The sequence below is a fragment of the Mugil cephalus genome, chromosome 12, assembly GCF_022458985.1.
Source record: "Mugil cephalus isolate CIBA_MC_2020 chromosome 12, CIBA_Mcephalus_1.1, whole genome shotgun sequence".
In the NCBI taxonomy this organism is placed as follows: Eukaryota; Metazoa; Chordata; class Actinopteri; order Mugiliformes; family Mugilidae; genus Mugil; species Mugil cephalus.
The window spans coordinates 20,135,589-20,159,678 of NC_061781.1; the positions used below are offsets into that span (position 1 = coordinate 20,135,589).

The window sequence follows — 24,090 nt, forward strand, 5'->3', positions numbered from 1 at the left end:
GTCAGTCAGTTGGAATTCATGTTATTAGCATCACTTCCAGAGGGATGGCCTAGGCGGGGCGAAGGAGATAATGAGGGGGGATGCCCCAGCACCATCGATGGAAGATCCAGTTGCCCAAATGCAGGGAGACAGGGCTGCCAGTGGAGACCTTGTCAGGGGAGGGTCCGCTGTTTTTTTTTGTGATCACGGAGAAGGTGACAGACATTGATTGTGTGCAGTCTGACATAGACACAGCGGAGACGAAAGGTCAGGGTCAAATGGCGTGAAAGTGAAGAAATGACTAAGCATCACGCAATGTCTTTGGGTGAACAATGCAGCCTGCATGTGTTCTTCATCATTGACTGTTAATCGCAGCTGGCGCCTTTTTTTGTTTTCTCTGGTCACAGCGAGCATTGACGTTTTACAATGTTTGTTAAAGTTTAAATGTGTAACAACATGCAAAAAAAAAAAAAGAAAGAAAAAAAAGGAAAGAATGAAATAGTTTTGCACCCATGAAAAAAAACTTCTTGGGCTCAGATATCAAAAAAATCACAAGTAATAAATCCAACAATCACTCCTGAATATTAAGTTTTCAGTAAAGACTAATATACAAGAAACAATGTTTATGAAATTCCTTTTCCAGACCTTTGAGTGAAAAAATACACATTTGTTGGAGACACAGAGAGAACTTACTGCATTTTGAAAGCAAATACATTATTTAAACCTTTTCTGAAAAATTAGCCAACAGTAAATGCTGCATCAAGTACACACAGACTAATTCTGCACTACCTCAGCTGTGACATCCACTGTAGCAGAAGTAAAATCTTATAGAATTTTTTATTTTTAAATACAATTTTTAGGAGTGAAATATCAGGTCCGATGAAGTTGTTATTACTTTTTATGCGGGGTATTGGAGAATGGCCATTTTGAGAGTGAAACAGAACACTCGTGCCCTGCGGTGCACAGACTCTGCCATAAGCCCCTTTCTCCGGTAATCTAGACCGGTATGATCTGCCAGTGACGCTGGGGACAAAGGGTTCTGCTGCCATGGAATTTGCTGTGATAGCAAATCACAAGGTCAGCCAAATGTACACTCACCAAGCGCTTTATTAGGAATACCTGCGCACCTCATTCAGATAACCATCCAATCAGTCAGCAATGCATGCAGTAAAACCACGCAGTTAATGAGCGTGCACACAGTATGAGAAAGGGAGATAAAATGGGATCTCATTGGCCTTGACTGTGGCATGATGGTTTAACGGTTGGGTCCTGATTGTGGCTCTCCCGTCCTGGGTCCTATTGGTTGAGGGGGAGGGGGCCTCTGTGGATCATCCCGCAGATGCTTGATCAGTTCGGGATCTAGTGAATTTGGACTCCAGGTCAACACGCCATGCTGCCATCAAGGAGCGCACAGTCCGGGCACAGGCCCACCAGACTTGGAGCGAAGCCGGCGCAGTGGTCCAGGCAACGAACTCGAGCTATACCGCTACATGTACGCAACACGGTAGACGTCGCCAACAAACATATCCTCCCTCTTTATGCTAAAATATGTTCCACCTCTCCAGGTGCTCTGCCAGGACTGCCCAAGCTTTGCACCGTGCCACTGCTGCCAGCAGAGCGCCAACCAACTCACTGCAACACCGGCATCAACCTGCCAGCTCTGACAGGGTGAAATGATATTTACCCTTTGTGTCAATATCTCTGTGTCGGTGTATCCTGCATGGAGGGAAGAGGTCAGAGCCCACGTGACAAACACCTCTGAATCCAGTAGAACACATTAGGGATGTGGTAGAATGGGAGATTGTATTAAAACTATGTGATGCGGTCATGTCAGCGCTGCACAGAACAGAACAGAGCTCCTTTTTTTTTTCGGAAAACCGCAGGTGAAACAAATTTCATTAACAATGGCTCAGTTTGTTCAAGTGTCCCAGTAAGCCGCGGTGGTGAGCCAGCACGCGCAGCTGGAAATCCCTTAAGTGGAACGCAACCATCATTAATACACCTGTGCCTTTCCTGTTAAGACATGTCAAAATGTCTGCTGTGAAAAGGTCTATCTCAAAGGAATGTTTCCAATATCTGCTGGAATACATGCCAAAAAGTGTTAAAGCTTTTTTTTTTTTTGGAGCCAAGGAAGGTCCTAGAAATTACTAGTACGGTGCTCTGTTGTGGAGCAACTACTACTAATACTACTAAATGCTACTACAGGGAATGAAGATAGATATAAGTTCAAATTCTAACTCATTTGCAGTGTACATAAGTCTATTTAAGCTTATTTGTAGCGTACATTTCCTTAGTCTGCTTCCATTCCTTTTCTACATCCTCTCTCTGCCAGTGAACTCTTGGAAAACATTACTATTTTTGTCTGGTTACAGGAGGTGGAACAGACATCTGCAACAAAGGTGAGTGAGATTTAATTGACTTTAAATCAGGCGCTGAGTCATCACTTGTCACGCGCTCCCCGTTTGAACCTCTTTAACAGTTGCTCTTCACTCATTATTTTGATAACGCTGCAGGCCTCGCCTTTTCTGATCAAAAGTTTCGTAATATCACAATCCCCGAAACTTATCCTTAAAGACAGTACCGTATCGTCTGCCCGCGTTTCATCTCTAAACTTCTGGCAAGCGACTATTGATGCGAGGGAGCTGAACTGTCTCCTTTTGAAATGCTCACCTCAAAGGTGCTGAATCCAAATCTCTGCGCAACTGAGCCGAGCCACGGGGCCTTCACTTGGAAAATCAAACGGCGTTTCAACCACTTCCAAGCTCTTCATCAGGTGCTGCTGATGTTCAAGGTCCTTCTAAAGCTCCCCCTGCCAATGTGCATGTAAGATCTCTTAATTTGCTCACCCTTTGTCACTCACTTAGATATGCACCGCACAAAACCCACACACACACACACACAAGTTGGCATGTACAAAATCTGACAAAACACAATGTCTAAAATGGGCCTTGAATAAGAAACTATTCTATTCTATAGCATAGAATAGCAGGATTTTAAACATCAACCTTCGAAGAGCATCGTTTTCAGCCTGTGGTTCCTTTAAAATCTTTTTCTGCACCTGTTTCTTTTACGAATGTGGATGAAAAAACGGGAGGCAGAATATTTCCTGAGATGTTTCACAGTAAAAACTGAATCAAGTGATGACATTTCTCAGGAAAACATCAGACAAGACCTCAAGCGTGACCTAAAACTCTGGCGTTCATTCAGTATTCAAGGTGTGGACTGGTGCTCTAGTTTTTAAAGAATAAAGGGTATGCGGAAACAAATAAATTATTATCTTCTGGCTCAAGTCGTTTTCAATGCACTCCAAATATGTCCCTCAAAAACTTGGACACTTGAAAAAGGGACAAAGCGGACGAAAAGCAATAAGCACAGCAGCAGAAAACAACAAGTTTTCATCTACTTTTCCTTCAATGATTCTGAAAATGTCTTGAAATGGATCAAACTGTTTAAATTTATCAATTTGGGCCGTGCATGTTTTTCCACAGCTGAGTGGGAAACAGCTGGGCTCTTTCTGACAGATGCGAATGGAAGACTAGCCGAGAAATATCCTCAAAGGGAACATCTCGCAAACGTTAAGCGCAGCCACTTCCAGTCCTGTCTTGCTAGAGAATAACATCAATGGTAAATTCTACTGAAGGTGAACCTCCTACACTTTAATTAGGTGTGAAGCGTACAGTAATTTCATCCTTTGTCAGAATGCCGCGGCCTGCGTGAGGAGAGTCCCTTCGTAGAGGACGATGATGGAGAACAGCTTGCATTAATGAGGGGAAACGCAGCAGGCAGGAGTGAAGAAACTATCACTTAAAGAGCCAGGCCAGTGGCTAATATCCATTGCCTACGGAAGGAAAAGCGATGAGATGACATATTATAATAATGATGCATAAGTGCAAAGTAAGCACTTTACAGTAAAACAAAGTCAATTTAATCTTAAAGGATATGTGCGACAGAACTGTCTTTTTCTTGTGCTGAAAAGTTTGCAGCTTCGTTATTAGAGTTCCAGTGACAGATGCGTCTTCATACTTTCAAAAGAAGTGTCCCTTGTAGTTTATTTTTTATCCTCAACAGTTTCAGCCACAAAAGCAGATGAATCTTTTGCGAAGTTCAGCCACTCCTCGACACAGCTGGCTTCACGGGCACGAAAAGGGCATTTTGAAAAGGGTTAAAAAGAAAAGATTGCCAACATCCACTCACGGCTCGTAGCTTAACCTGAGCTACGAACAGACCCGAGCCAAAACAGATACAGCTTCCCACTGTGTCCCAGCATTGTGTCTTTGTCAATATGGCTCTGTGCTCGTGGCTCGTTTTTGCTTTTGTTCTCCGCGTGAAGTCGCAGGACAACCGGGGGGGGGGTGGTGGTCCGCTATGATAAGGGCTTTCGCATCGAGATGCGGACCGGGGGACCGGCGTCCACGGCCGAGTCACCATCAGGAGCATCTGCAGGCGGGCGTCCGCTCTTATCGTGTCTAGAATTCGCTGCGATGGCACAGCCACGCGTTTGTGCTGAGTGCGCTCATACACAGATTACTCTGTTCGATATCACTGTATACATGGCACAGATGTCAAATGCTCATAGTCTGGGAACGAAGCGTGCTGTTTCTATCAGGCTGCGCAGACAAAGATGTAAAAAAAAAAAACTATGTATGTATGTATGGTGTGTTGCCTTCTTTATATTTCTTTGTCAACCTTTTATGCAGCCTTTTGGCCTATTTAGATAATTCATGCAATCATTCCTTCATTCCTCTTGCAGAGCTATGATTCTGTGCCAAATGAACGTTTGTCCTTTAGTGTTTTTACTTATATATCTTGCACTATATATCATCTGTACTCCAGTCTCTGGCCCAACATTAAAAAACGAATGCATACTTCGAAGTATACCTGGAAACCCTTTTAATAATACTGAAGATGTATCCTGCACTTAGGTGCGTATATTAATTATGTTTTGCAATAACACGCTTTTGCCAGGTCTGATTTCTCATCTTCCCCCGTGTTTCTCCTTCGCCAGCTGCAGCACTGCCAGCTTTGGCTTCCGGCTCTGGCATGTATGGGTGGTATTCAAGCCACTGAACCCAACCAGCCAGAGACAATTTTTAGGAGGTGGCGGCCTCTCTAACCTTACTTACTTCTTTTTTTTTTTTGCTTAGTTTTGTTTAGTTAAACAAGTTTAGTTTAGTAATTTTTTCAAGACTTAAACTTAAAGACTTCTTGTGAGTTTTGTCTATGTGGCCAATGTTCGTTTAACTCGTGTCTTTAAGTTTTGAGGTAAATAAAAGGGATGAGGAGGAAAAGAAAGAGGAGGGTACAAACAATACAAAGTTATCAAATTCAGGACAAATAGACTGGAAAACAGCTTCTAGCCCAAAACTGTAGTATTTATATTCATGTGCATCTGTATGATAAAGGTTGCTGCTATAGTTTTTAGTTTTATTGCTTCTCAAACACAGAGCTACCAAACTGTCAATTTCATTGTTTTTTTTTACTGGACAATGACAATAAAAAACTTCTAAACATCTTTATTTGGAATTTACAGGTGATTTGATAGCAATGACCCTGGACCCTTCAAGTACGCAGGTAAAAACAAAACTACTAGCAGCCCCTTTCACGTAAATCATTTCAAATAAATCATAAAGGCTAAGACGCATTCAGTGGTGTTGAAAACGAGGCGTGGAAATGCATTGAAAAGTTTAGCACTGACGCACTAATAGTAACGTTACCAAAACTATAAAAAGCAGCAATAATATTATACTCAAACTGTTTTTTTTTTTTTTTCTTTTAACACTTGCAGTAATCAACACTCCTCCACAGACCCAGAGATTAAGTCCTGTCCAATTCCATCAAGTTTACCCGGTGCCTCCACAGGTGTCTGTAGCCGCGGCTCGTAGAGTGACGGAGCCATCACAACACATCACTGCTCAGAGTGGAAGAGTGGCAGCACCCAGCCAGTTTACTGTAAAGCGTAGGCCCCCGGGCATGGAGATGGGATGGGTTCAAATCATCCGCTTGATGCCAGGGATGGCTCTCTCAGGGCACGGCGGAACATTTTGTCTGCGCGTGACTCCCACCAGGTTCCTTCTTACAGGGGTCAGGATTTAGACCATGAGAATGGCTGGATGAATGGAGTGGCCAGAGGGGCATTGTGGGAAAAAAAAAAAAAAAAAAAGAGTGATGTGTTAGTCCTGGGAGTGGTTAGGCTGATTCGTCCTGCACCGCTGTCCCCGCTGTTGCCTCTTTCCCGGTGTTGCTCACAAAAGTGTTCTGCCAAAAACCCTCTTGTCGCCATGGTACCCCGGGCCCCGGCGTGATTGACACCTTGTCACATTATCTCATGACAGCGCTGGTGGAGAGACGGTGCCGAGGAGTGATACTGGGAAGTGGCTGGGGACTCGCGCACAGGCGCGAGGCGCACACATGGCCGCACAGACGCGCACATGCCTGCACAGATCCACACAAATACAGCAGACACAAACACACCCTAAGGAGCTCCAACACACACCAGCTGGGTAATGGAAATGCATCTCCAGCCTTCGTGTGTGTGTGTGTGTGTGTGTTTGTGCGCACGTGTGTTCATACTCTAGAGGCAGAATTCACCAAACACTGGGGAAAGGTTCATACGGGGCCGCAGATGTTTCGCACATCGTGTACATCATGCTCCAGAGACCTGCTATTTTAGGCAGCAGGGTGTATGGAACAATCCACTGACTCCTTCATGAGCATCGCTCTCTATAGCTGGAGGTAGCTCCAGGCGGTTATTTATGTCATTCTGCACCCAAGAGAAGCCGTCTTGTAGTAACGTAACATCTCTGGCGTACCTACCGCAGCCTGATATATCAGCAAAGAGGCTCAGAATAGATGAAAGTCAAGCAAGGAGAGCTGAACTTTGTTTAAAAGTGTTTTAAAGTGTGAGAAAAGGTTTATTGAGCAACATTCTGCTTTTCACCCTAGTTTGCAAAAGGATCAATAGCAATAGTTTGGACTGACAATAAATCAATGAATAACATTTGGTGACTTACTACTTTTAATATGTCAAGAGATGAAAAGGATCCGATCCTTGAAATGAGACGTTCTAACTTTGGCAACGTAGTTCTGCATGTGTCTGTGAAACTTTAGAGCCAGTGTGCACTGAGACTCATCTCATTGGCCGGACTACCACAGAAACAACTTTAAACCCTCACGAATCGGCTCTGGCTTGGGCCACGCATTGATCCGCTGCAGACGTACGAACCAAGATTTTCCAAGTTTGCTCCGCGTGAGATCGATGTCCGGGCTTCTCCACACACACGTTGCCACGGCAAACATGTTCAACCCCCAGGCCTTAACTCCACTCCAGTCCATCTCACACCAATATCCTCCGTAGTTTTGCATCTTTTTTTTAAAAAAGATTCAAACATCTGCCACCTAGTTTTTCAGAAACTAACTTCTTCTAACACTTATTTGCCATGAAACCTCACGGCGTGCGTGTCCGCTGAAATACGCGGAAAATCTGATGTTGCGAGGGCTCTGGTCTTCGCCGGTGAACGTCAAAGTTGACGTTGCCGCTCGTCTAAGCGGAACAGACAGTGCTAACTTACCTTTCTGTAATATGGGACTCGCAGGGCGCCGACGCCAGCAGTGGGCCACCGATGTTTGTCCACATGGGGATGACCCTTTTGAGAGCCGGGTCAGGCCGGGCATGCCGGTAACAGCTGGGCGAGGATGATGGGTGTCAGACCGCGGCACATGTCAAAGACCAGACATACATCTGACAGCTGTATGACATTGAAGTGGAAGTTGAGGGGAATCGGAGAAGTTACAAGAACGGCATTTTGATAATAACACAACGTTCCGTTTTAGTCTCTTCAGCGTTGTGTTTATGACAAATTAAGTTTATTTCTTCCATCCACGCCACCTATAAAGCTAAACCGGCCGGCGATGCAAAGTCTGGGCATTAATTTTTCAAGCATTTCCATCAATTATGTGGCAGGTGTATTGAGCAGGCTCAGGCTGATATGAAGGCCTGATTAGCATCTGAGGCCCACTTTAAGGGTTGATATTCACCCACCTCCGTCCCTCACACTGAGAGGTGGAGGCTAATCTCTCAGGGTACCCCCCGTAACCCCCTATTGCCTGTCTTTCCATTTCCCTCACCCCTCCTCTCCCCTGCTTTCCCCTCTGGAGGCCTGCATTAAACATAAAGACTCTGCATGGATGAGTGAGTCAACAAATTACCACAGCCAATAAATGGGGAAAAAATGATCTGGCCTTCTATATACCACCAGTCCCTTTTATTTTCCGTTTCTCTTCCCCCCCCTCCCACCACCACCACCCCTTTACCTTACTGTCCTCCATTAGGTTATTGTCCCAGGCTTTTAAATAAACATGATCTTAGCCCGAGCTTCTCCTTATTGCATTTAGTTAGAGCATCCGTCCTCATGCTTCACTGGTTGTGTCCATCAACTCAGGGGAGCCTGACTTGCCGCAAAAAAATCCCAGCTAATACACACAAAACTGCTACAGCTGTTGGTCTAACCTTTGAGTGTCTCCTAAGGAGCACAGTGATATTTGCACTTAATAAAATTATGCCTACCAGGAGAATATGCCGCTGACATTTGCCATTTGTCAAGTTGAGGTGGCAGCGAGGCTTTATGAGTCATTAGTGTTCAGTGCAGAGCTGAGAGTTGCCCACAGTCGTCTCTGACTGCACATCAGATCACCAAATAACTGCTGCATAACATGAAAGGCGAGGTGGATAATGCCGAATATTCTTTCCACCTTTTAAATATGATGCACGGTTTATGCTTCTGCAACAGATCTATGCAAAGCCCAAGCAGAAGCTACGACGTTGTCAGCATTTATATTTGTGCGTTGTTCTGTAATTACACTGCTAATGTCAATGCTAAATTGCATTTACTGGAATCACTGGGACACTCGTTGAGAAAATCACGACGCGCCAATCACGGCTGCTGCGTCACTGCAACATGTGGTGACATTTCTGGTGAAGAGCACGTCAAACGACAGCGCACTGTACCTACGGCTCACAACCCGATGTAGAAGCGCAAATCTATCCATAGCGTCAAAGTACATGAACCATTTTGTCTTCTCACGTGGACGTTTTTTTTGCTCACGTCCCTGCGGTAATCTGCCACCGCAGATAGAGAAAGACTGAGGAAGCTGAAATCTTGGAATTTTTAAGGAGGAAATAAAAATAGGATTAGGATCAGGGGCGAAAAATTACTGGAGCAACTTTAGCCCATGCCGAGTGATAGATGTTGCACAAGTCACGCCCTTCCCTGATACAGTCAGAAAGAAGTCCTGCTGGGGATGTATGGTCCCTCCTGTTGTTGAAGGACCAGGGGAAAGGAGAGATTAAAAAAATAAGCTTAGCTTTACAAAGGATGGTCAGAGTGGCATGTGCCATTCTCACATCTTTGTAACACCGGTTTAGCTCGAATTGTAAAACTGTATTTTCCACAAAAGCTTCAGTCAATATTCTAGAGATAAACACGATGCAGCCTAATGATATAGAGTCAAAGAAACCACACTACGATAGCTAGCAACATGTGGGGTTACCTTCGAGTCACCTTCTTGCGTTTTAGGTCCTTGTTGCTTGTTGTTGCTGGAGATTTAAAAGTGCATCTTTATTCTACAATTAGATTCGAAGGCATCATCAGCAACATATACATCATATATAGTATCAATACAAAGGATTCAGTTCTCCATTTTCACAGTACATCTTTATGTTCAATTGCCAGGGACGTCTCTGCTAAAGATGCAATGCACGGTACACATACATCCATAACAGTACAAATCAAAGCCTACGACTATTTCACCGTGCGGGTCAAGCAAATAACCCCACAGCTGTCACCACATCTGGTCCAAGGAAACACTTGACAGTTCCTCCATCTTTATTTAACCAGAGGATCCCATCATAGCGAGAGTGTTATATGCTTTAAAATAAAACATGGTCCATGATGACTTGAAAGGTTTATCTAAAATATTTTTGAACATTGCTGATACAGATTTTTTAAATTTTTTAGTGATATTAGATGATGAAATATGTTTTTTTTTAGATGCTTTACCTTCACCGATTCCTCAAATGCATCCAAAAAAACAACAAAAAAAAACAATAAACCAAACCTGGAGCTTTCTAAGAACTCATAGCGTCTTCCTCACATTATTTCATGATTTATTCAAGCCCACCCAGTTCACGGTGAAAAGACGCCGAGCGTAAGATCATGTGGAAAATGCTTATAATTGCAGTTAATTAACCTCATTCCGCGCGCCGTTTCTTCGCGCGGCAATGGGCGCGCTGGATGGTTTGAATTCTGGCAACAGCTGTTCACCTTGAAATACGAAACATCACGTTTATGTGCGCTGATTGAAACCACGTACGCTTTTTTAAATTCAAACCTGACACCTAATTTTATATCCCCCCATGTGACACCAGAATCAACAGTATAAAAAAAAACAAAAAACATCTGGGCTATGTTTACCATTGGTCGCCCCCTGCGGCCAAAGATAACAACACTCATTTAACCCCTCCGCTCTAAGAAAACACAGCCAATCCTCAATTTGCATCTCTTGATTAACAAGGCCTGACCGCTACTAAAAAGCCAAATATGTATGAGATGGAGGAATATCTGCACAAGTTATCAATGTTTCAACCTTGATTCTGTTTGGTTCATCATTCTTGGAAGCTTTAGAGAAGAGGTCTTCAAAGTTTTTCAGGCCAAGGACCCCTGAACTGATGCAGATAATATATATATATATATATATATATATATATATAAAATATCTAATCAATCAAACATTGTGCTTCCCCCTTGCAGTACCTCCGCAGACCACTTAGGGGTCACGTACCCCCTCTTGAAGACCTATGCTTTAGAGTTTCATTATGAGTTATAATGATGCCCTGAGTAATGGTGCAACATTTAAGCCTGCAGTAAGTGAGACACATAAAAAAATAAATAAAATACAGTAGACTTTCTTCTTTAAGAAAAGTGTCCATGCAAGTCAAACCTGCAGAAGAGCGTCTTCGAGAACATGCGTGCTTCAAAAAGGCTTGTTCTGGAGGTTTCAGGCCGGTTTTTTGTAAAGCGTCTTGAGACCATCTGTATTGTTGTTGACCCCATATAAATAAAACTGACTCGAAAAAACAAGAAATAAATGGCCACACTAGTGAGGCTTTAGAATGTGAATCACAGTGGCAGTCAATTCGTGTGCAATCCGTTTTTTTCTTTGCTCGCAGACTTGGTGCCTGCGGAATCATTCCTTTGTGATTCAAAGCTGTAAAACAATACTAAAAAAAAAAAGAAAAAAAAAAAGAAGAAGAAGCGGAGCCAGCCAGAACTCCGAGATGCATCACCCTCACCCACCCAGAGCCTGGCACAACAAACGTCTGTGTCTGCGCTCCAGTGAGTCTGAATCCCTCGGCCTCCATTACCCCTGCACAGCTTTATGGTAAAAGTCCAGTCATACAGATACAGCGTGCCCTAAGACGGCGAACTCACACAACATTCTGGTAATCCTACAATTTTGTTATCCTCTGTGGACTTACATCAGTAATTATGAGTTATGTGGAGGCTGGGTGGGGGTGGAGGGGCTCATTTCTGGCAGAGTGAAGACTACTGTGACTTCACCCTCAAGGATTGGGTCAGACTTAACAAAGCATTTGACGGTCCACTCACGGGGCCAGTTTGATTTTCTTAACTGTTTCCCGTAAGAAACATACATTCAGACTCATCGGCACGCAGCTTAACAGATGTTGTGGACCGCAGGCAAATAAACTGGCGTAATTATGTCTGGTTAAATAACTAAAGGAAGTAAAACGAGTGTTTCTTCCTAGAAAACGTCGTGACCGGCTAGTTAGGCGTTCCACTTCCTGGCAAGTCCCGTCCCCAGCGTGACAGTAATTGCTGTGAAGTTGTCACGGCAAATATCAAAAAATCTTATTTCACAAATCAGATCTACACTGTCTTAAAAAAAAAAAAAATCAGAGCTGCGCCGAGCCAGGCGGAAAATAATCTGTAACATCACACAATCTGTGAAGGACACTGATTTTCACTTTGATACCATTTGATGCCGTTTGATTTTGTTTGTCTGCTTTTGAGCCTCGCGTCCGCGCACCAGTGTGTTTTGTGCGTGTTGCGCGCACGAGAGTTTGAATTTTTGGATTCTAGGAAAAAAAAAATGTGAGTGCGACTGCGAGGCGGCAAAAGGTTACATTTGGAAAACAAACTATATGACAACGGCGGCCTCTTTTGATATTGTGATTGGCAATCTTCAAATGCGGGCAAACAAAGGAGGGAGAGGGAAAAAGGAGAAAAATAAACAAAGGAAAGGCAAAATTGAAGTTGTCAGTTTGTACCTGACTTGTCCCAAACTATCCCATTCTGCAGCCTGGTGGGGGTTTCTGTCAGCTGGCAGCGGCTTCTGTACTTCTCAGCCTTTGTCACTGCCATCCCATTTCTCTGTCTGGGCTTTTCTACATATCTGGGTCTGGGGCTTGAAATGACTGGGACGGACACGCTGGGAGGAGGGGGCACACGACAAACACATGCATTAAAATCGCTCGCAACGTCCAGAGGAAAGGAAGGGGAATTTGAGCAGGTGTCTGTTTACTCACATTATAGTCCGGTCTTTGATCTCGCTGAATAGTAATAATGAAAAGAAGTCCTCCTATGGACGCCGCTCGTTGGGATGAGGGGGAAGCGCGTCGTTCTTTTGTGCTCGGTGGCTTCTTCAGCTTGACCTGCCGTAGCGTGTGAAGCTGCATCGCTGTCTGTTTCTTGTTATTTTCTCTGCTTTGAAGACTTTTACACAGTGTCTTGATACCACGATACAAAGACTTGAGATTTTTTTCTTTTTTTTTAAAAAAAAGAAAGAAAATGTACAGCCACATCTATCTTTCAAGACATCTCGCAACCTTCCGTCCTTTGCGATGCTACTTCATCTCTTCCTGCAGACACAACACAAAAGTTATTTCTCAGTACATTTTTTCCTATATATATATATTTTTTCCCTGACCGCTCTTTATGCCTCAGTGTAAATGCTTTGCCTCTTCACAATGATTCATCCATTCTCCCGCTCCCTTCCTCACAAAACGCCTTATGCACAATTTGACATAATAGCAGAGTAAAAACATCAAATTATAAGGTAAGGTCTCACTAAGGGCTATAGTCACATTTAAGGAAATGTTTTTCCAGCCATCTGTAAGATTGCTTGCTTGTAGCATCATTTAATAGTTTGAGCATAGCACCCCCTGCAGGCAGGCATTATTTCCTGCTAATAATACCCTCAATGCTTGGACTGGAGCAGAGGCTCTCATTGTTACCCTGCAATTACAGGCCTTTCTACTTTGATTGGTGGGTAATTGACTTGGTTCAAGCCCGTATGATTTTCTTCCGAATTTGCCACTCATATTCTAATCTTGGCTCCAGATCAGACAAAGCCTGTCTCCCAGTAATTAAAGATGCCATAGCCAGGTGTAGAACAGGGGAACTGGGGAACCAAAGCCAGATGAATGGGCCTGATTAGGTGTTTAGTGAAAATGAGATTTTCTGGCTCAAAGACAAAGTAAAGCCTCTCACTTGGTGCTCGGCGTTCGGTGGGGTGGCAATTGACTGCTGTTGATGAGGTGCATGAGGTAAAGGCCTGAAAATGACTTTCCGCATTCATCATATTTACAAAGGAGCCGCAGCGTCAGAGAAGGAGTGCAAATCTAAGCATGAAACAGCCTTTTGAACGTAACTTTTATGAGGAAATAAAAGATTTTTTTTTGTTCTAATTAGGCAGAAAACAGACTCTTAACGGATCGATTGAAGAGAAAAAAAAAAGACTGTTCTCAAAATTATTTGGGATGATTTTTTTTCCCCTTTTTTAACATTATTTTATATATATTTGTAATAAATCATATACCAAGCAGCTTCTTTACACATTCTGACCCTAATATTATATTTAAGTTCGAAAAAATATCAATTTAACTATTCTTTTTGTACATGTTTATTCCAAACTCACACCAGTTGCAAAAGCATTTGGTCAAAGAATCATTTGTTGGTCCGAAGTGAACAACAGCTGTGGCCGGGTCAAGGTCAGCGCACTTTTTGAGAGGGGGTGGACGGACGCCAAATGTCTGAATATAATTTTTTTTTCCCCCCCTTCCTTCATTGAGACTGGAATAGATTTTAATCAACACATTATGCCAGTTGTTAATTGCTTTTGCCGCCCGCTGCTAAAATAATTTGCTACTTTTTTTATTGTAGTAGTAGCCATCTGTTTCAAAACACAGGGACGGGATCAGACCCAGACCTGGGGTGGATGTTGACATGAGATACGGAGCGGCTAATTTGCACTGCCGCCACCTTATTTATGAGGCTAAGAGGAATGTGCCAGGAAGGAGGCAAAGCTTCACGCCGTGGATCTAAGACGAGGAGATCGCAACAATCAAAAACAAACAAAAAAAAATAAAAAATATGAAAATAGATTGTTATCTTCAGAGACAAACACGTTTTTGTTCTGTACCAAAAAAGCACAAATGACTAGTCGCCACTGTACAAAATGTGCGAGCCAAAGAGACAGTTTGGCCTTGAGGAACAATGGTCTCCTTATGAGGCTGCTTTAACCCCTGTCTGTGTCCCTTTAATTGCGGATGGTTCCAGACGGACACTTTCGCTAATGTCTAAAAGGGACAATAGCCACGAGGAGATCCGGGGAGGGAAAGCTTTTACCCTGCTTCACCTCGTATTTACTCTAATCAGTCTTACTGTTGAGGCTCATGTGGCTGGATGTTTGGACTGCTCATCTCTTCGGTTTGGTGTCTGGTCTTGGCTCAGTGCCTGGAATGATTTATAATGCGCTTTTCTTGCTTTGGCGAAGGTGCGTGTACATGATTCAGAAGCGGCAGCTGAGGATAATGTGGAAGAATTCTCCCTCATGTTGCTCATGCTCAGATTCGGCCATATATACAAGGTCAAAGGTTGATGATGAACCTCATGATTTACAGCTTTGGAAGCGTTTATACATTCAAGGGCTCATTTCGAGTTAATAATCAGATTGGCCGCAAAAAAATTCAGACTTTTTCTGGATAAGGGTCACAAGTGTGCCCTAAATTACACATTTCCAAAGCCGCCTCCTCCTCCAGGGCGAGTTTTTAATTAGCCGTGGAGAGTCATCGGCATCTACACTTGGGGTTGTGCAGTATGTGTCTTTTATTTAATCCTCAGTAGCTCTGCCACGCATGCGGCACTTGGATCTGTGTGCCTGCGACGGTCTCGCATCGCAGAAGGCATTTCATAGCCCATGTGATGCCGTCACCGCCGGGGTTTTGAATGAGACATCTCGACGGGAGGGAACCGAGCTATCAAAGCCATCATGTACTTTAATTACAGGTAATCTCGACTCAAAGACGCTCTTCCACTCCCTCTGCTCTTAAGAACTTCCTCCTCAATTACCAAAGTGCCTCAATTAGGCCCCTAAATAAGCAGTGGACATGCACGAGGGAGAGGTGGGCAAATTACAATAGAGAGGGTAAAAACAACAGGCCCCGTAAGAGCCAGTGTGGTGCGGAGGCAATTAAAAGACAAAAAAAAAAGTGTTCTGCCACGCAGGGTGAAAATAAGAAGAAGAAGACAGAAAAAAAAAAAGGAGAAAAAGCCCTTTGATGAGCTAGTCCTCAGCTAAGTGGAGCTTAAGAGGCGATGGTTGAAGAGAAGAAAGAGTGAGAAAAGACAAATTAAAGACAGTTGATTGGCAAGAGGGCTGATGTCACACTGTTTCCCTACAGGACCATATGTCGGCGAGAGCACTCAGTCACCGAGAGGCTGGAATGTGTGAGTAAGTCATGATTTCTATAGAGCGAGCGGGCGTCCCACGGGCAGCTGATTCTCTCTGCACCCCCCCCACCCCCCCCCCCCCACCCATTCCCTCCACATTCATTATCCGGCCAACCCCATACACACTCCATCAACTGTGAAACTTACCAGGCTTTTGAATGGACAAATGAAGACCCTGTTTCTTTTAATGGGCTAATTCTGTGTCTAACGAGGGCCCTTGTTAAGGGGGAAATGCTTTAGTTGCAGCCAGCGCGAGCGCATTAGTCAATTAGATCCAATCTGACCCGGGAGTGATTGTCTGGTGAATTGACTGGAAATAAATGCTTCATCAAGGAGCGCGCGGAGTGAAATGAGAGGCTTGAACACAACACCTCTGTTTACGTGTTTGTTTGTGTGCAGCGCCCGCAGCGTCCGTACCCCCCCTCCGGGTCAACCGCATCTCATTCGGTGGAACGGCGCAGACTCGCGGTGACCCGGACGACCGGGCGGAAACTGAGCTCATCCAGATCCGTAGCGAGCTCCTCGTAGCACGTGACACGCAGGGGCTGTCATCATCGCTGGGAAACAGAGCAAGAGCTGGGAACCAGGATAAGAAATGACTCGACGGGGAATATGTTAAGAAGGGAAGAAGAAAAGTAAAATAAATAATAAAAAAACATGATGTATTTCCTTCAAACCTGAACCCCAGCGGCAGACGTGACCACAGCTGACTCACTTTTCCTCTGAGCTGCACGTCACGCACTGCAAAATAATGTAAAGGAGCAAGGTTTTTCGGACAACGTGATGAGAAAAAAAAAAAATGGTGAGCGGCTTATCAGGGGAAGCTCAGCGTGTATCCAGGAGAGGGCGGTGTTACCCACAGACGGGGTTGAGACTGTTTGATCTGAGCAGATGTGTGCGCGAGGAGAATCATTAAGCAGCATCTGTCCACTCTGTTGCACTTCTGTGTTTGTATAATCGTATGTTTGGATAGAAGGGTAATTACACGAACCCAAATGAATGTGTAAGACAAGTCGTGATAATCAAGGATGAGGGACTATTTTGTTTCTGCCGTCTATACATTTAGAGATGTATAACATCTGGATTTCTGTCAATCTCATACTGTAGAACAGGTGGTAAAAACGTCTGTTAACTGATGTTTTCATCAGGATTAACATTGTGTCATTATCAGGCTGGTTCCAGTGTAACCCAGAGATACTTGATCAGTTTGGGATCTAGTGAATTTGGAGGCCAGGTCAACACCTTGTGCTGTTCTTCATGTTTTTTTGTTGTTGTTTTTTTGGAGTTGTTCCTAAACCATTTTTGTGCGTGCGCCTTTGTCAGGCTGCTTCCTGCTGCTAACATCAAGAGGTGTTATTGCTATGTGGTAGGGGTGCCTGGTCTGGTCATCCACACAAATGAATGCCAACAGAACATTGTGTTGTCGTAGTGAGCACACATACTGGCTTCTGCATTTTGTGGTATTTCTTCCTGGTCCGGGTTTTCAATGACCAGTCTGCAGAGTCTCATCTTTAGTTAAACGATCCATGAGGTATGATGACTCATTGTTAGGCAGTGAGGGCGCCTACGAGTTCACAAGCTTCTTAGTCAATAAATGTTTCATCCATAACAAGTTTAACCCATCAGGGCACAGAGTCCGTAAGGTGTCCCATGGTATCAGGTGCCAGGATGTTAGCAGCAGATTCAGACACAGTAACTCCTGTAAGTTGACAGATGGGGCCCCAACATTTCTCACGTTTCTGAACCCAGTCATGAAGAATCTCTTCAGTGTGACAAAGTGCATTGTCCCGCTGTAACATGGAAGTTCTGATGCCTTAGGGTTAGGGTTAGGGTTAGTGGTGAAGGAACATTCCCAGAAATGTTGCACAGAGAATTACGTTTCCTCCAACAGTCTTACCATGGTGGTGCCATATCTTCTCGAGGTAAAGGACGCGTACTGTTGTCCGTAGGTTGCAAAAGAAAACGTGACCAGGCCATCCTTGTTCCACTGCTCCACGGTCCAGCTCCGTGGTGCTTTTGGCTGCAGGCCGAGGTCGTGATGGGAATTCTGAATGGTCAGCAGCTAGGGAGGTTCACACACTGCTATGCTGCGATGCACTGTTTGTTTTCACGCCTTTCTACTACAGCCAGCATTAAAGGGCCTGTTCAGAGGTTGCTTTAACATCCAATCTGGGAAGTGACACATAAAGATGCATTGAGTTTGCATTTAAAAATGTGCTCCTGCGTCACTGAGTTTTAGCTCATTCATCCACCAAAAAACATACAACCGCTATTATGAATGAACGCCTGAAAAGAAAAAAGCACCGTATGTGACATTTGTTCATTAGTAAGGAGAGTCCCAAAATAAAAGTCCAAAAATATTCTGTCCTTGTGGCTGTTAACGGCCATTTGTGGTACAGTATCTTGATGTCACATTGGTAGCAAGCCTCGGCTCACTATGTGTGTCAGTGAAGCCTCCGGGAACCATGAGTCTGTATATTCTCAACCAGTGGTGGTTCCTTGGTCTGAAGCATACCAGAAACATCCCATAAGGCCCGATGTTTAAAAGACACTCTGACCCAGATGTCATCAAGCCATCAAAGTTGGATCCTTCACAAAGTCGCTGACATCCTTGAATTTTTCCTGCTTCGTCAGCACAGACTTCAAGAAATCATTGTTCACTTGCTGCCTGACACCTGCTGAGACGTTCCACTGTACCACTACCATCAGTGTGATCAACTTCACCTGACAACAAAGATCCGTTAATATATTTAGGTGTATATGTACTCATTGGGCTTCAGTTCCCTTATTGCAAATCGTTTTAGACAAAAACACCTCCTACAAGTTTGGTGTGAAATATAAAAGTTATTAAATCAATCTCACCATGCTTTTGCTCATAAATGCCTAAACAGATTAGGCCTTTATTAGAATATTTGAATACTCGATAAAGCTAAAGATTTATCATAATTTACAAAATAGTTTATGTAATAATGCTGCACAAATACAGATAAATTTAACTTTTAAATACATTCACAGTCATAATTCTAAAAATGTCTTTAATTTGCTTGTTCTGCCAACGAGAACAAGAAGCCTGGTTTAAGTATAAAGTGACTATTGGAAAAAGGGACATTTATGTGACTAATACTGAAGACCACAAGAGACATCATCATCAACACTGACTAAAGAAGAGATATGAACAGAGAACAACATGAAAGGACGTTAGAAACGATCTGCATCAGCGCAGCCGACAGTTTCAAATATTAACATGAAACAGTTGAGAACACAAACGGCAGCAGCTTCGTGGTTTGTTGACATATGGATATCTCGGCCTCAGCCATTAATCTGTGCCTGCATAGAAAAAAACTCAGCGGAGGAAAAACTCAGCAGAAACCACACGAGTAAAGCAAAGTATATCCCAGAGGTATGAAATTGTAACTGCACAGCAAAACGGCCGCTCAACAAATGTCTCCTCGACGGCCTCCGCGCGCACACACACACACAGCGGTAGAAAGATCAGAAACAGTGACGTTTTTTAGCGAACGAGAGGAAATGGAAACAGCTCGAGTCAAGCAGCAAGCGTCTCAGCTCATCTGTAAAACACTGCAGGATGCACCGCAACTCATCTCTAAATGTCAATGAGGTCGTCGCCGCTCTCGTCGCTCTCGACGGTCAGCTGCCGGGTCCACCACTTCTTCACCTCTGATCCCGAAGAGGCCTCATCGTTGACGGGGTTCATCTTGCAAACAATGGACTTGACACTTGTGCGACCTAGAATAAAACACACACACACACATATAGAAGAGAAATTCATAACATCAACCTGTGTTTTGTCCCTATACTTCCAATTCCACAATGGGATACACTGACCATCTTTCTAATATTGTTACAGTTGAGACTCATCAGAGAAAGGACATGGGCCTCCTGTGGTGTCTGGTAACAGGATGCTGTTTTTCATGCTTTTTGAGTAGTTCCTCAACTGTTTATTGTGTGTGTCTGTGTCAGGCTGCATCCTGCATCCATCGAGGAGTGTCATAGCTATGGGGTGGGGGTGCCTGGTCTAGATCCAAAAGTTTCCCTGCAGAACATTGTATTGTCACAAGATGGCCAATGGCAGAGAGTGTGGCCAACTGAAATCATGGGCCGATGTTAGATACATCGCTATAACGCTATGCGGCAGATGTGCTGTGTTGAAATAAACTGCTTATTTTCACCATTAACAGGCCTATAAATGTTATTGCCAACATCTGTTAATATGTAAAAAGCCCTCACTTAAATATCCCAGCGTCTTACTTACTTTAAATATCTTAAATGAGCCTGTAAAATGCTCGCTTTATTTTTCCTATATAAAATCTTAACAAATGTCAAAGAGAGACAGTGACGTTTACCTCACATAATAGGAGAGAAATCAGTTGACATCCAGTTCTTTCTTTTAATCTTCTGCTCCCATAACTTTCTTTCGGTGTTTTGTTCACAGTGGAAACGGGGAAGTTTCCCACGTGTTTTTCCAATCCTGTGCTGGAGCCGCAGGCTGAGCACTGTGGCATATTTTAACTTTTAATCCAGTTTTATTCTTCTCTACTGCTGAATATTGGTTAGATGCATCTAACGTGAAGCCCATAAAACACGTGACCAGCTCAGAACCAATCAGCATAGGATAGCTCAGACAGTCCATTCCCTAGTTGGCCAGACTCTCTCTATAAACCGCTCCGGCCAATGGTATTTACTTCTCCTGTCAGTGGTTATAATGTTGTGGCTGATCAGTGTAATTTTACCCCAAGATCTTCACAGACTTCTCTCGGTTCCTTTCCTATAATATCAGGTTACACGAACGAACTGCCTAGTTTTCTAAACCAGAGTAAAACTTTGTTTGGGTTGACTTTGAAATAATGTCTCCTAAATAAAACTTGTAGTGTACACTCAGCACACGGAGGCACACACACCCGCAGGCAGCCGCCACTGTCCCAGCTTCCTCTGTGGTCTCCCCAGGTCTGAGGAGTCCTGTCTGTACCCTCCTCTGTCTGACAGCGTGGGGCTCAGCAGCTGCTGGAGACCACTCATCTGAACAAAGAAAGAGATATCCTTAGTTTCACCACTGCAAGCGCACACCTGCAGATTGTATGATGTGCTCGCTGTACATCAAGCTGTGCGCATGAAAGGGTGTGTACGCGGTGAAGGTATGGGAGCGGGGCTCTACCTCAGGCTGCGAGGGGTTGTCTGGGTTATTAGCATTGTGGTCTTCACTTGGCACTGTGGTCTCTATGCTGGGAGGGTTGAGGAAGTGGTGCAACTCTTGCTTCTGGCTCTCTCTCAAGCTGTGGATGATGCTGCAGGACTGCTGCTGCTTCTGTACGCACACACATATGCATTTGCGCTCACAAAAAGAGATATGCATTGCAACTGTCGTACAAATTCAGTTTGCAGTTGAGAGACTCACCGCCCGGATGCGTTTGAGGCATTTCTTGAGCCACATACGTATGGTCTGCTTGGCGACCTCTTCTTCAATGGTGTACTCAAGCTGTTCCCTGGCCAACAGCTCCTCCAGCTGGAGAGACTTTCTAATGTCCACCGAGCGATAGGATAGCATGCTGTATGATCACATGCACGCATACACGTACAGCAAACCACACGCACACAAGAGGGACACATTTAAGAGAGTCAGTGCATTTTCATAGTGTTAAAGCAATGAAACAATTAACTGATGCTAACTCGTGCTACTAATTCTGTCCAGTCACTGTGTGAGAACATGCACTCGATACAGAATTTCCATCAGGTTCAAACCACTGCACCAAGTGGTATTTCAGATAAATGATGAAATGATGAAAAAAAAAGTAAACTTTGAAAATGCTGCACTGAAACAAACCTGTAATTCAGCTGCAGAGCAATAATCGTGAAAAAAACTCTGAACGATGGGTCAAACAGACACCTCAACTCATGTTGCGTCTGGGTTAAGGCATCATAAAAAGTGCTCTTTTTTTATCATATTTCAAAATCTGACACAAGCACATTGTCAAAGACATAAAGCTGAGCACTTGATTTAATATGATAATGAGTCTGCAATGTCCTGCGTTTGAGGGTTAATAGTAGAGATCGACCGATATGGATTTTTAAGGTCGATACCAATTTTTTTTTTTTTTTACCTTGATCGACACACCGATATTTCGAGCCAATAGTGCTTTTTTCTCCCTCCATTTACATGATAAACATTTATTGAACACAAACAATACTTAACAGAGGTGGAGCACAAGCATTTTCCAGCTGAGAAAATGCGGGGGCAATGTATGGGCTGCACAGGCCTGTGGATGCCAGGAAAAGAATATATGTATCGACGAACGCACCCCTGAATGCCGACACCAGTAAAAAGAACAAATATCAAATACAAATATCGGCCCGATATATCGATCCAAACTCACCTGAGTACGTCATGGAAGGTCACATCTCCTCCGCTGTGAAGCCGCTCCATCTCGTAGCACATGTGTTTGAACAGCAGCTTGTCTTTGTCCAGGTCCACCTCCAGCCTGCCCCTGAGCAGACGAAGCAGAAACTTCACCCTGGACGTTGGGATCACACCCTGCAGGGAACAGCCACACAGGCCTCAGAGTTAATAAGGAGGCAATGACATGATGTGATCCCTACGATACTGTGTCTTACAGGTGTGTTTCAGAACTGAAAGATCTTTGTTGAACTGCAGATGACAATTACGATTACACGGTAATTGATATGCTACAGCTCCACGTTATCATCTCTAACAAGAATCTGAGCAAGTATAAACTTTTAATGAACTTTTCACAGTCTTGGTTGCACATGCCTGCACAAATAATTGAAATCAGCTTTATATGTGGATGACATCACAGACAGATAGGAGGGCGGACAGATCCACATTTTTTTTCCAGCACCCACTGTTCTCATTATATTCACTCCTATTACTCAATGCCATCGTCCATTCTCATTAGCACTTTTATCTTTTCTCTCACTGTCCCACATGGTTCTCTACAGTCTTCTCGTCCTCTCTCCTGTTGCTAATTTCTCACCTCTCGTTTGTCGTCCACCATGTTCCAGATGATCTGGAAGTGCCTCAGGTCATTATAACTCAGCAGCTGGTCCTCCTCAGTGGAGTAGAACAGGGAGAAGTTCTCCACAATGATGGCTGCAGCGGTAGACATGGGTATTAATACTAATAGATACAGATATTTCATAATGCGATATTTAAATAGTTTGCATCGTAAGACGCCTCAGTCATCCCCTTTTGCAGAGCAATGGATGCAAGTTGTTTTGGGGTGCCTGCTTTAGCTAAATCACTCTCACTTATATGGAACATCATGAGTTGGCTGCAGTAAAAAGGAGAAACTGATTAAAGATGCATCAATTGTGTGAGGTTCCCGTTGACTGTTGTTATAAATATAATAGCACAAGCTATCTATCTATCCATCCATCCATCCATCCGCTCCACACTGAGCGTATCTGTGGGGTGATCAGTTTTTTAGCCACCACTAATTTGTACGTGCTAGAAGGCACAGTATCTCCTGACACCTGGCAGACTGAGTCACTTGTTAATAGCCTTTTATTTCCAGCTAAATAAGCTAGTAGAGATCATCTCAGATAAGAAGGAACTGACCTCCAAACTAAACGCATCAGAAGCAAGAAATATCGACAGAGTTGTATGCAGAGTGGCACAAAAATAGCATTTCAGTTGAACAATATCGTCTGCGATTATTTAGTGTTTACCGTTTCTGCTGTTATTATTACGATTGTCTTATTGCAATCAATTTATTTTCTGTAGTCATGTTTTTATATCTTAAATTTGTGCCAATCCCTTTAATTTCATTTAAATTGTTTTAAAGTGCTATGTACTGTAAATAACATTTGATCATTTGAATGACTGAAGCTCAAACGAAAGGACAAATCCACATCAATATGATCAATTTACTACAGTCACTCTTGCATTTCTTTTTTCCTGCATTACTTCATTTGTGTGTGATATTAAGTTAGTGTATTTTCTGCCTCTTGCATTCTACCTCTGTCCTTCTGGCTGTGCAGCACTGTCTGACAGGGGGACAAATGATAAATGATAGAAAGAGGACTAAGCCTCATGTAGGTGAGCTTAAGTTTGCAGTATTGCAAAACTTAAAACGAAAAAGAAACAGATTTTATACAGTATATGCACTATTACTCGGGTCTCTCCATTGACTTACAGTTAGCCCCTACATATTTGGATGCAGCTTATGTTATTTTATCTGCACTTTCTGCATGTAACAGCTAAATCCCTGAAACAAAACTGGAATTTACTCATACTTTGATCAAACCCTATGTAATGTAACGTTCTAGGAAA

The 24,090-nt window shown here is 43.5% G+C and overlaps 1 protein-coding gene across 10 annotated transcripts in view; it reads right to left on the reverse strand.

Moving 5' to 3' along the window:
• Positions 1–18,663: 18,663 nt before the first annotated feature.
• nalcn (sodium leak channel, non-selective) overlaps positions 18,664–24,090 on the reverse strand; it is a 67,514-nt gene continuing 62,087 nt past the window's right edge. For all 10 annotated transcript variants that reach the window (XM_047601460.1, XM_047601456.1, XM_047601459.1 and 7 more), the window contains 6 exons: positions 22,793–22,908; positions 22,175–22,332; positions 21,199–21,349; positions 20,959–21,108; positions 20,705–20,822; positions 18,664–19,532 (listed from right to left, as the gene is read on the reverse strand). In XM_047601460.1, coding sequence (XP_047457416.1) covers positions 19,390–19,532; positions 20,705–20,822; positions 20,959–21,108; positions 21,199–21,349; positions 22,175–22,332; positions 22,793–22,908 — 836 coding nt within the window. In that variant the 3' untranslated portion in view covers positions 18,664–19,389. The remainder of the gene's footprint in view (positions 19,533–20,704; positions 20,823–20,958; positions 21,109–21,198; positions 21,350–22,174; positions 22,333–22,792; positions 22,909–24,090) is intronic.